Source organism: Xenopus laevis, chromosome 1L (genome assembly GCF_017654675.1).
Source record: "Xenopus laevis strain J_2021 chromosome 1L, Xenopus_laevis_v10.1, whole genome shotgun sequence".
Classification (NCBI taxonomy): Eukaryota; Metazoa; Chordata; class Amphibia; order Anura; family Pipidae; genus Xenopus; species Xenopus laevis.
In genome coordinates this window covers 47,602,446-47,616,030 of record NC_054371.1, presented here as the reverse complement: position 1 = coordinate 47,616,030, position 13,585 = coordinate 47,602,446, and the positions used below count along the sequence as shown (strand labels likewise).

At 37.5% G+C, this 13,585-nt stretch overlaps 1 protein-coding gene across 2 annotated transcripts in view; it reads right to left on the bottom strand.

The window, feature by feature from the left end:
• Positions 1–3,123: 3,123 nt before the first annotated feature.
• The window catches only part of LOC108698788, a 61,110-nt gene continuing 50,648 nt past the window's right edge, over positions 3,124–13,585 (bottom strand). For both annotated transcript variants that reach the window (XM_018230578.2, XM_018230588.2), the window contains 5 exons: positions 12,921–13,075; positions 10,865–11,071; positions 10,476–10,570; positions 8,909–9,033; positions 3,124–5,334 (listed from right to left, as the gene is read on the bottom strand). In XM_018230578.2, the coding sequence (XP_018086067.1) occupies positions 5,093–5,334; positions 8,909–9,033; positions 10,476–10,570; positions 10,865–11,071; positions 12,921–13,075 (824 nt within the window). In that variant the 3' untranslated portion in view covers positions 3,124–5,092. The remainder of the gene's footprint in view (positions 5,335–8,908; positions 9,034–10,475; positions 10,571–10,864; positions 11,072–12,920; positions 13,076–13,585) is intronic.

The following is a 13,585-nucleotide window of genomic DNA, read 5'->3' as shown; positions in this document are numbered from 1 at the left end:
GGACTGTAAGGATCACACTCACAGGTCTTAAATATGAAAAAAAAAAAAAATTATTTGTGGACAAAAAAAACTAACGTTTTGGCATATTTAAGACCTGTGAGTGCGATCCTTACAGTGTGTGTGTGTGTGTGTGTGTATATGTATATATATGTGTATATATATACATATATATATATATATGTATATATATGTGTATATATGTATATATATATGTGTGTGTATGTGTATATATATATATATATATATATATATATATATATATATATATATATATATATATTATTCAGTACAGTAGTCCAGCTCACCTATTTAATTCAAACACAGTAACATCTCATGCGTTGCTATCTATAGAACGAGTAGAAGGTGAACCCTGCTTATGGTATATGTATTGAACCTCTAAATTCCCCATTTTTTTATATACTTATAAACCCATTCTTTCATGTTTACTTTGGGGTAGTGCTATTTATTTTAAGTTAGCAATGTTGATTACAAACTGTTAGAGCTCCAAGGGTGACTGGACCAATAGCAATTTCTTGGTATGGGCAATATAGTACATTTTACCTAGCACCAGTAATACCAGAAAACATATGAGTTAACATAGCAGTTCTTTCTATCGTGTTTGTAGAAATATATTTACTTTACAACAGTAGTCCTGGTTTTTTATTGGGTGTTATTCCCAGCATCTATGCTGTGTTCAACCATATTTTAATTTAAATCACAGCACTTTGAGCTTTTTGGTATTCCCTAGATTTCTGTATTACTCAGTTAAATGTGGTCTGATCTTCAACCTAGCTAAAGTAATACACACAACAATGTGCTTAAACCAAAAACACCCAAGTAGTTGTCCTACTTCTTGTCCGTAATGAAGACCTTGTATAACCCTTTATTTATCATTAGTCTTCCCCCCCCCATTACTTTTATTACTTGCCAGTAAACATTGGGGCATAGATAATTAACCTGAAATATAAAATCTATGGAGCCATAGTTCTGTAGGACAAGTACCATTGATTTCATGGCCTACCAAACTTAAAAGGGGTTGTTCACCTTCCAAACACTTTTTTGCAGTTCATTTGTTTTCGGATAGTTCCCCAGAAATTTACTTTTTATCCAATTACATTTTTTTTTTTTAAATACAGTTTTCCCAAAATGAATGTTCTCTGCTGTTTTTAGGATGGCTGCTCAGTAGGGATGGGCAAATTTTTTCCGCCTTGTTTCGCCGCGGAAATGATGCCCATATACTTGTCTCGCGTCAAAAAAACCAAAAATGATGCATGTCAAAAAAATGTAGACGCCCATAGACTTTAATGGCCGTTAACATTTCGCTGGCGGCGAATTTTTGGCAAAGTGAAACGGGTCAGATTCGCCCAAGCCTACTGCTCAGTAATTCAGTTGCAGATTCTGAACTGTTACAATTTTTACATTGATAAATTTCTCAGCAGCATCTCTGGAGTATTAGCAACTATTGTATCAATTCTAACAGCTGCCTGTAATGAAACCCAGAGATTCTGCTCAGCAGGGACAAAGATAAGAAATGTATCAATTTAGAACAGTTTACAGAGTGGGTGACCCACTTCCCAAAGCTGCTTCCTAAAGACATGAGGGGTACAAATTAAACTTTAATATTACTAAAATGCTCACAAATAGGAATTTGTTGAAAAAACGGCTTTCTGATGAACTGTCTGAAAACATCTGAATTGGAAAAAGTGTTGGAATGTGAACCCCTTTAAAGGTAGACAGTTCAGGTTCTTTTGCATACACTTTTGTACGTGGATTTAGTATTTATAGTATGTTTGTACAAGAAGGACTATATGGAAAATTGACTTTTCACGATTTTTATGGGACCTACTATGCTGATTGACTTTTTTTAATAATGGTCCACACATGTGATCTTGGGAAGAGGCAGCGTTATGGCTATAAAGGTGTTGTTTTCACTTGTGATTATATCCTGATGAAGGGAGGGTGTACCCCACGAAACATTGATACTGGTGGTGTTATAAATAAAGAAACATTTATTTTTAAATTGACAACTTTAAGGACTTTTGCAGGCTATCACTCTGAAATAAGGAAAAACCGCTATAGTTTTTTTTTTTTAACTTTGATGCATTTTCCACTCAGAATATGATGTAAGTGACAGAAGATTGAGGAAGATCTATGTACTGCCGAAGGCAAGTCTGGGGAAAGAGGTGACATTCAGTAAAATCCGCATTTTCGTTAATTTGCGGAGTAATGTCCATTCTCCAGAGCGATAGAGTGCGAATGACCACTAGCACCTGTCTCTTTCGCTAGCAAATTCTCGCCTGCGCCCATTAGTAAATTAGCAATGTGCCTGTGGGCGGTAATGCGAATTGAAGCTAGCGTTAGCCACTTTGCCCTTTGGTAAATCTGCCCCTAACTGACAAGTTGAGAAGGTTGACAAAACAGTCAGGTTTAGGAACTCCGCACATCAGCGAAAAAAAATCAACATGGTATAGGTAACTTTTCATAAAGATAAATATTTTGAAATAAAAAATTTTAGTGTCAGTATCACTTTAATACCTAATGAAATAAGTGACTGTTTTAACTATAACTGTAAGTTTGCAAAGTACCCACACTTATATCATTTATATTTTTTCTAAATATTTCTGAAATTCATCTCAGAGCTTGCAGTATTATCAATTTATCGTACATCCTTGTGTAAAAAGATAAAATATTCTAAATTTAAAGCTGAACAGTTCGATGCCCAGTATGTATAGGATTACCAAAATATGTGGCATGTAGGGACTCCAAATTGAAAATACATGTAGGTTATATGAATTGTTATGGTTGACACATAAAGCTGCTGCAAACAAAGCACAAATCACTGACTGAGCCACTAATGAACAATCTTTAGCTTGTGTGAGACTTGTAGCAACCTTGGTTACAAATTTGCACCTGCACATTGTGGCAGCCTAAACTCCCCAGCAAGCAAAACCTTTGTCCTGTTGCTGTATATACAAACTCTATATTCTCTATCATCCATATACTAGTTTCACAGTCCAGTTCCTTTTAGGGTAGCTGATGGGTAAAGCGCCAGATGTTTATATGAACACGTTACTAGTATTAAAAAGACACAAAACTCAAGAAAAACAAAGACTGATGCTGAAGTAGTGTATGCCTATTTATTGACAATATGTATTAATAACCAAAAGTCTGTACACACCTGCCTGTCCATTGTCTCAATCTAAAAACAATATTAAGATAATAATTAAGACATCAATATGAAATTGTTCCCCCCCTTCCCTCCTACTGCGAAGACTTTCAACTTGATGCTGAAAGATTGTTGGTGGTATTTGCTTCCATTTAGCACAAGAACATTTCTGTTGTCGGGCACAGGCGCTGGCCAAGAAGTCCTGCATCATATTCCCACAAGAATTATATAAGTTTGAGGAGAAAGCTCTTAACAGACCACACTTTGTAGCAAGGGCACTGCAATACAGTGCAGTACAAGAAAGGGCCTTTGCCAAACTGTCACTGTATACTATATCATTAGCAGTGACGTAACTAGATATTACTGGGCCCACAAAGACAAAGAAGTTCTACACAAACACTCTCACCGCTTTTTGTAGCGTCGGGTGCCGACCGTGACTCTGTCCAGGTCTAATCCATCCAATCGGAGTGCTGCTGAAAGATCTTCTTGAATATAGATATTACTGGGACCCACAGCATATTATTTTTCAGGCCCCCATAATGTGTAGAGATTGACCTGTTTTACCAATCTTTATTCAAATTGTATATGAATTGGGGCCTCATGGGGCCCCTATACTATTTGCAGCCGCAGGGTCTGCTTCCTCTGTAATTACACCCCTGATCATTTGCTTTCACTTGAACCAGGGGCCCAAGACGAAAACAAGAAAAACATCAGCAGACCCAAATTCCTCCTTCACCACTTTAGAGTCAGCATGTCAAATTCAGGTAGGTAGCATTCTCCTGGCAACCAGGAAACCCAGATTAGTCCATCCGATTGCTTGACGGTGAGCAGCGATTCATAACTGCAGAGAATGTGTTTATGCTTCTCCACGTTCCATTGTTTATGGCAATATTGGGCTTATGTGCAGCTGCTCAATCATGAGAACCCAGCAAATAGTTCTTGTGTGAACATGGCTTCCAGAGATAACGAAAACTCTGCAGTTGCAGTAGTTTTTCCTGCCAATGTTTAATGCTACTGGCCATGGCATAAGCAATACATTTGTTCTCGAAACATTCTTTCAGTGTGATTTCTGCTCATAATATCAATACAATTCTGTACAGTTTGACAGGGACAATTCCACAGCCAAAGAGTGAAAAGCAGTCACTACCCCTGTAGAGTGCAGCTATTTACTATTGCATCCTAACAAGAGAACATAGCATGTGTAACTGTGATATAATGCTGCATATCACAGTATTTTCCTACTATGCTGTTAAAGGGACGGTTCCCCTTCGCAAAATCAATAGCAAACTAGCTGCCAACTTTCTAAACTCCCGATAAGCAGTCGCATGTTGATATATTTCTCACCAGCATCACAGAAACGTCAGCAAATAATGTAATACTCTTATTACAGACTGAAATAAAGGTCAGGGCTCTCACACTTCAACTGCTGAAAAATATATTAAGCAATATATCCAGCTGTAATAGTTTAGAAAGACTGCCACCAAAATAAATAAAGGTCTGTTGCCCTTTTAAAATCTACACATAATATTTTGGATTCTACCAGCCAATTGAATTGCTTAAGTGCTAGTGATCTGATGTCCTTTGCAGAATATAATGAAGATAACGTAGAGCTGGCAAAGTACTTGCAGCATGTCCAGGAAACAAAATAATTGTTACTAGAGAATGTAAAACAAATGTCTAAGGCAAGGTTGCCACCACAAAGTGTATATGTATCTGTTTGCATTTTTAGTCCAACTTTTACCAACACCCTTTGCCAGTTTTTAGGTTCTAACACATCAACTCTGCCTGAGAAGGGTATCACTGTGCTTGGCCACCTTGGTGTGTGCAATTGTGTAGTTACTAGTCCATAGAAGATCAGGACCCCACTGAGCTTGTCTTGACCTCATCTCTGTAGAAGGCAATCTCACTTATTTCATTGCTATCCATTTAACTATCGTCAGGTTCATCTTCACTGCTTGAAGACTCCTCACCAAATAAATTTGTGCCCGTAGAAGATATACTTTCTCCATCTCTTGATGCAATCTTCAGGTTGATGAGGGATGGTGTATCACTCATGCCAATAAGGATGGTTTTTCTATCTGTGGCTAGGGACAGGCAACAGATTTTACTGTCTGGTGTGAAAACAGACATTAAGGTTCCATTATCCAAGTTCCACATACTGACTTCACCTGTGGAAAGATAGTATAGAGCTTTATGTATTATAAATCAACAGAAATTTTTGGTGGTCCCTCACTCCATATGTTTTAGGGGTTTAGTAGCCCTGTCCAGCCACAAAACTTCCAAATCAGCTTAAGAATAAACTCTGGAGACTCTAGAGTTTATTCTTAAGATTTATGTATTATACATCACATACACTCTTGGACAGAGAATTCTTCATATGGAAGGGGAAAGTTTAAAAACAACTGCGTGTGTATTATAGACTCTTTATATGTATGTGTTGAATGTAGGCTTGTATAAAGCCTGGTAAAAAGCCAAATATACACTTTAGAGCAGATTTATCAAAGGTCGAGGTGAATTTTCGAAGTTAAAAACTTAAAATTTCAAGTTATTTTTTGTGTACTTCGACTAGGGAATAGTCCAACTTCGATTCACATATCGAAATGTATCATGTACTGTCTCTTTAAAACTTCAACTTAGACAATTAGCCATTTAAAACCTGCCGAATTGCTGTTTTAGCCTATGGGGGACCTCTTAGTACCTATTTGGAGCCAATTGGTGGACTTTGAGAAATCAAAATTTTTTGGGGGAAAAACTTCTATTCCTTCGATCACATGATTAGAATTCGACTTCACTTCGGTTTGTCTTTTTGAAATCGAATTTCAACGTTTTTTTCAAGTCAAAATTCGACCCTTTATAAAAATGCCACCTTAAAGTGGACCTGTCATCCAGACATAAAAAGTTGTATAATAAAGGTCCTTTTAAATTAAACATGAAACCCAAATTATTTTTTTTATTTAAGCATTCATAGCTGTTGTAAACTCATTTAAAAATCTCAGCTCTCAATCAAATATTTTAGATAGAAAGAGGTATAATTAATTTATACCAATACCGCGCCACTGCACTATTGACAAAAAAGGCGGGGCTGCTTCCTTGAATATCACCGTTCACACCAGGTTAAAATGACACAGGAAATCTGAAATAGAATGCAAAAGGAAGCGCACGCATAGAGTAGTATTGTCTCAATTAAGATAAGCAATTAAGCCCCTAGAGCCACAGAGTGTTTAAAAATGGTGCCTGGAGAGCTATATTGCAGAAGATCCACCAGTGTGATATTCTTCAAGGTTCCCCCTTTCGGGTATATACTCACAAGATTTCTTGGATTTTTGATATATGCAGTTTATGCAATAATATGTGAATGTTGTATGTTGTATATAGGACGCACTAAGAGAACTGTTGGTACTCGGATTTTAGAACATGTAAATAACATTCGCAAACAGCGCACCAACCATAGTGTCCCAAAACATTATAAGAAAATCCACCAACATGATCCACATAAATTAACATATGTAGTACTAGAACAAATAAGCCACAAACATAAGGGTGGTGATAGACTTATCAAGCTGCGACAGAGGGAGACATATTGGATTTACAGGTTGAATTCTCTAACTCCAAGAGGTCTTAACATAGACTTGGATTTAGCAGCTTTTTAATTCAACAAGTTTACTCAGTTCTTATCTTAATTTATTGTTACTAACTATTTATGAGAGTTTTTAGCCCATCAGTCTCAAGAGAACACGTTTGAATAAATATGCATAAATTAGCATTTTTAATTGGTATGGTCTAAACCAGACAAAATTATTTGATTAACTGTCATAATCACCAATACACTGTGAATTTCTTGGAATATGTTTATATGTTTATTGGGTATTTGCTGCTAATGTTAAAATTTGAACATCAAGTTGCGGGTAATTATGTCACAATAAATATAAACGGGTAAGTCTGCAACAGGGAGGAAGCAGCACCGACATGATTAACAAGGACTTGTGTGATCATCACACCTTCCCTGAGGAAGCGGTCAAGAGAGACTGCGAAACGCGTTGGATATTGGAGCAGTTTGATTTATTCATTGATCACGGATATTGGAGCAGTTTGATTTATTCATCGATCACAGACGCAACAGGAGAAACCTTCCTGGACCCAGAGAACTCTGGACTTTTATTTTGCTTTGGGTACTACGTGCTTTATGATCTGGTGATCCTTGTGAGTAGAAAATCGTTTGTTTTATGGTGATTTTTAATATTTATTAAAGCAATATTATACTATATTTTGCTTATATCTTCATTGTATTACTTGGTGGATGACTGGAGAAAACTTATAAGGTGAAGAATGAACATTACTACATGCATCAAAAATCCAAGAAATCTTGTGAGTATATACCCGAAAGGGGAACCTTGAAGAATATCACACTGGTGGATCTTCTGCAATATAGCTCTCCAGGCACCATTTTTAAACACCTCTGTGGCTCTAGGGGCTTAATTGCTTATCTTAATTGAGACAATTCTACTCTATGTGTGCGCTTCCTTTTGCATTCTATTTCAGATTTCCGCAATCAAATATTATCTGCCCCCCTCTATGTCTTAGGCAGGCAATTACTTTCACTTTCCATTCAGCACTTCCTAGATGTAACTGGACTGCCCAAATTCCCCCAGTTCTCTTAAAGGGATCCTGTCATCGGAAAACATGTTTTTTTTTCAAAACGCAACAGTTAATAGTGCTACTTCAGCAGAATTCTGCACTGAAATACATTTCTCAAAAGAGCAAACAGATTTTTTTATATTCAATTTTGAAATCTGACATGGGGCTAGACATTTTGTCAATTTCCCAGCTGCCCCCAGTCATGTGACTTGTGCCTGCACTTTAGGAGAGAAATGCTTTCTGGCAGGCTGCTGTTTTTCCTTCTCAATGTAACTGAATGTGTCTCAGTGGGACATGGGTTTTTACTATTGAGTGCTGTTCTTAGATCTACCAGGCAGCTGTTATCTTGTGTTAGGGAGCTGCTATCTGGTTACCTTCCCATTGTGTTTTTGTTTGGCTGCTGGGGGGAAAAGGGAGGGGGGTGATATCACTCTAACTTGCAGTACAACAGTAAAGAGTGATTGAAGTTTATCAGAGCACAAGTCACATGACTTGGGGCAGCTGGGAAATTGACAATATGTCTAGCCCCATGTCATATTTCAAATTTGAATATAAAAAAATCTGTTTGGTCTTTTGAGAAATGTATTTCAGTGCTGGAGCAGCACTATTAACTGAATCATTTTGAAAATATTTTTTTTTCCCCATGACAGTATCCCTTTAACCATTTAATTGTTCTGGTGCACAAACAAGATTTTGAGATGATGCAAGACTTGCATTAATAACAATGTCCACAAAATGGCTCCTGTCTGCTTGCTATAATTAATTAATACCCAGACAGAAGGAAACAAGATTCAAATAATTTTTACAGTGTAAGTAACATTCATTTTGCTTGACTAACATGATACAATAGGATTTGGAATTATTTTTTTGGATGACAGGTCCCCTTTAAATCATTGATTTCTCCTAGATCTCTACCCTTAAGCCAAGGCATTTTAATAGCTGTAAACAGAGGTCATTTTTATTCTCCTTAGTTCAATTTCATGGCATAATAAAAAGTGGAGAAGTTCTTCTTATTTAGAGAATAGTTTCGCACAGTTAAGTGAATCACCCCCTTTTTTAATCCAGTGCAATTTTTCACCAACACCATCGAACATGTACACCACTGACCTGATAGCAAAATTGCCTTTGATCCTCCTTCTATTACTTGAAGCTTGCTGTCATCTGTGAGGTTCATATTTTCATAACCTTGAATAATTTTGTGCTTATGCTTAAATGGCTCCCAAACCTTTAGTCTAGAGATGATCATAAAGAAAAATAAAATATCTTTAATAATTACAGCTTTCAATCTTCAAAAAAAATACCCAACCCACAACCATTTTGAATACAATTATTCAACAACACCTTTTATATCCACAATTATATCTCCAACACCTTTAATATTATGGTGTTATACCATCGCAGATTAAGCACTTTTTTGTTATATAAACATAGGTATTGTATCCGTATAAACAATGCTAAGTGATTTAATCAGTCAGATTGAGACTGACCCCCCAGAGAATCTAACTAAAAGGGTCACAACTATTAGCTGTAAAAACCCTTTATATGGTATGACCTTCGGGTGTAAAGAAATGATCCTACGGGTATTTCAAGGCACCAAAGGCATCGGAACCCCAGTTCCGAATGCTATTGTGAGCAGACGGGTGGGAAGTCGTAGGTAAACAAGGCAACTATTTCATCCCTTTCAGGGACCACAACATCGGGAAATGTTTGCCTTGTTGGAGATGTATACTACACCTGTTGAACTAATCTAATGATTCAAAAAGTGGCATATTTATTAAAATGACCCATGTTTTATTGTGTCCCACAGATCGTCAGTTCAGCAGCTCACACACTTTCATTTCTGTGCCAGTAATGTAGTCGGCTCATTTCTGTCTACAAAATGTTCCATGTAGAAAGCAGACATGTGGTAAAAAAGTCAGCAAATGATACACAATGAATATCCTGTAAATTATATCCTTATAAATGGTGCCTAGTGATGTCATCAGTTATAATCAGTGCTTGGTGATATCATTCCTGTCTCATGACTCACTGAAAAGTGTGTATTATAATAAATAAAGTACCCCATGTTGACAAATATGAGGATATTAGAAGTCACCTCAGAGTTCCAAGCCTATAAAGACCTGTATACAGTCATGGAACTCCTTGGTGACTTATAATATCCTTGTATTTTACAGTATATGTTGTATGTACAATATGTACAAATTACCAAACTAATGATTTACTTTCAGAGTCGGACTGGGCTGGCAGGACCCCGGGAAAAAAACCTGGTGGGCCCCGTCAGCCCAGACCCGCTCCTGCGATCCCTCTTCCGCAGCACCGGAAAAGGGTACGCGCGTGCATGCGCACATGCATGCGTGGAGAGGAGAAGTTTGTGGCTGGGGGATGGTGTGGGGGAACCCTGAGGCTGCAGGCCCGGTGGGTCCTGGGCCCCCCAGTCCGCCACTGTTTACTTTGAACTTTAATGAATTCCACACACTGAAATTTATAAGGAATAGCAGAAGTCATCCCATAGTTCAGTGAGCCATCACGTTTGCTGAATCTCCACACAGAATTGCACGCTCATGGCCAGTACAGGAAGAAGTAAAGTGTGCAGGTTTTTCTTTATGAAGTGTTCTGGAAGCTTAGTTTCTTATAACATAATACAAAATCTATTCAATAAGGTAATATTCCTTACTTGTTTTCCAAAGCTATGCCAAAAACTATTCGATCAGCTTCATCTGTAAGAGCCATGCAGCAGACATTGGGTTCATTTTTTAGTCGTTTTTTAACCTATTAAAAATTACAACAAATAACTCAAGTAGACTGTATAATTTATATTATGCCTTGGCATTGGCATTAGCATGCATGGAATGTTCCCCTTAAATATTAAAGCAACCAAGAATTGATGCATATGCCTTCCTATTACTGTGATTAACAAGAGTCTATGATAACTGACCAAAATTAAACTGTAATAAATGCAAAATGCAATAATAGTGAGTGAGAAGACACTTAACATTCATCATACTATACTCTCATATAACATTTAATCATATTGAACATACAGTAGCAGCACTTTAACATTACCTTTCCACGTTGTAGGTCCCACAAAGTCACATAGCTGATCTTTTCAGCATCACAGTAGTTGGAAAGAGCCAGGAAGCTGCCGTTGGAAGTTAAAGCTGCGCTGTGTAAGAAAAGCATAGACTCGCTGTCCTCCAGAGTACAAAGATGGCTCATGGTCTCCAAGCTAAATACACAGAGATGGTGTGCATAATATGAACACACAATCACCTGTAAAAACAACAACACTTAACAATACGTTTATTTTACCATTGGTAAATCACACAGTGGTTAGGTTGGTCTTTTTTCTGCTGTCAAGGTATGCAGAAATTGTGTTGTTTTCAGCACAGAGATCCTCACAATGCCAGAAACAGTGTTAGCTTATAGTATTGTAGATACAAGTCAGCTATGTGTGTAGGTGCAAAACACAAAGGGATCACTGGAAATATCATCACCTTTTACCAGGTGCTTATTCAAGAGTTCTCTTGCATCTGTGCACCTCACACATTAAGTAGCAAATCAACAGAAGGCACAGGTATAGAGAAGCATAAATACATGTACAGTTACCCAAAGTTACATAGTTACATAGTTAAATTGGGTTGAAAAAAGACAAACTCCATCAAGTTCAACCCCTCCAAATGAAAACCCAGCATCCATACACACACCCCTCCCTACTTTTAATTAAATTATATATACCCATACCTATACTAACTATAGAGTTTAGTATCACAATAGCCTTTGATATTATGTCTGTCCAAGAAATCATCCAAGCCATTCTTAAAGGCATTAACTGAATCAGCCATCACAACATCACCCGGCAGTGCATTCCACAACCTCACTGTCCTGACTGTGAAGAACCCTCTACGTTGCTTCAAATGAAAGTTCTTTTCTTCTAGTCTAAAGGGGTGGCCTCTGGTACGGTGATCCTCTTTATGGGTAAAAAGGTCCCCTGCTATTTGTCTATAATGTCCTCTAATGTACTTTTAAAGTGTAATCATGTCCCCTCGCAAGCGCCTTTTTTCCAGAGAAAACAACCCCAACCTTGACAGTCTACCCTCATAATTTAAGTCTTCCGTCCCTCTAACCAATTTAGTTGCACTTAGTCTCTGCACTCACTCCAGCTCATTTATATCCCTCTTAAGGACTGGAGTCCAAAACTGAACTGCATACTCCAGATGAGGCCTTACCAGAGACCTATAAAGTTGCCTCAGTGAGGCAATTTCAGGTGACTATAGAAAACGCAATGCCGCGTGTGCATTAGCGCAGGCGACTTTTCATTGTAGCCTATGTGGAAAAACGCTGAGGCAGTTCAGGGAGATAGTTTCTCAAAAGACGAGGCGATTAGTCGCCAGGCGACAAAATCTCCCTGAATCTCCTCGTGTGGACTAGCCTGTAATGAATATTTTAATATGTCTTGCTTTTTGTAAATATAATTGTATTAGGAGATTTTACGGTGTCATTTTCTTTCTTTTACAGATGAACACTTCAATGCACAACGTAATGGTATCAAGGTCAGCTCTGCCAGGCTCCTGTTACCCTTATGTAGGGTAAGATTTATTCTATATAAACAATTAGCGTATGCTAAATTAGTGGGTTTAGATAGGTATGGCTTTACTGTGAGTTTTTTCCTTAAATTCCTTTGAGTAACTTTTTGCCGATATATTTAACTTTTGTAATATGGTTATGGTTGGGTTTATTGTACGGCAACACTTAGCCCTGCCACTTTATTACACAATTGTTGTTTACTTATTCATATTATATGTGTGCTTTTTCTATAAGTGTTTCAATGATATTTACACTGCATTGATTGGTCAAGTAATTATGACACGTTAATTGAATGATTTATTGGAGTATTTATTAGCACAACTTTGTTATTTCCGTATTCTTGATAAAGGTTTTTTTTTCCCCGAAATGTTGCATTGCACTCCGCTTAATAAAGATTTGAAGACTTCAAGCAGACCTGTGTGCCATTGGAATCTTCTTGCTGATATTCCTTTTTCAACCATAGCATAAAACAATTGTTGGTAATTTCGTCAAATTTATAGTAAAATTTATAGTTTTGTATAATTAAATAAATTACCTTTTCATCCTCACTGAGAAGGTACTGGTCGATTGCATTATTTTTCTCGTTCACTAGATGCTGCAACTTTTCCATCTCCTGCTTCATTTCTCCTTCAAGCCTACGTCTCTTTGCTGTTTTGGTTTCATTGCGTCTTTCCCATGGTGTCAGAAGCACTGAAAATATGACATTTTGCACAAATTAATAAACACTGGAATGAACTTTATTACAGTAGGGCAGCACAGTGGTCTGCGAAGAGTTCTCCTTGAGCGTCTGTGACATTCCCAAGAGTTAAATACAGATTAGTTGGCTTCTAATGAAACTGTGTTTGCATAGCAGAGACCTTAGGCTGATGGAACATGGGGCACATTCTTTGTGTATTTCAGAGCCCAAGTGCCCACAACCACGACTGTCAGTGCTATTCACTTAGATATAGCTTAAATTTATAAATACAGCTTTATAAATAAGACCAGAACTGTATGTTGTGGTCCTCTTTGATGTTGCCTGCAAAATAGAGAAGATACACAGCATATGGGAGGCTGGCAGAAGAACATGTTGCCAACACTCTCAGTGACAGCATACAGCCAGCAATGGCAATTACATATGCCCAGTGACAACCAAGTGTTAAACGGGTGGTTTACCTTTAAGTTAATCTTGAGTATTTTATACAATGGCCAGTTCTATGC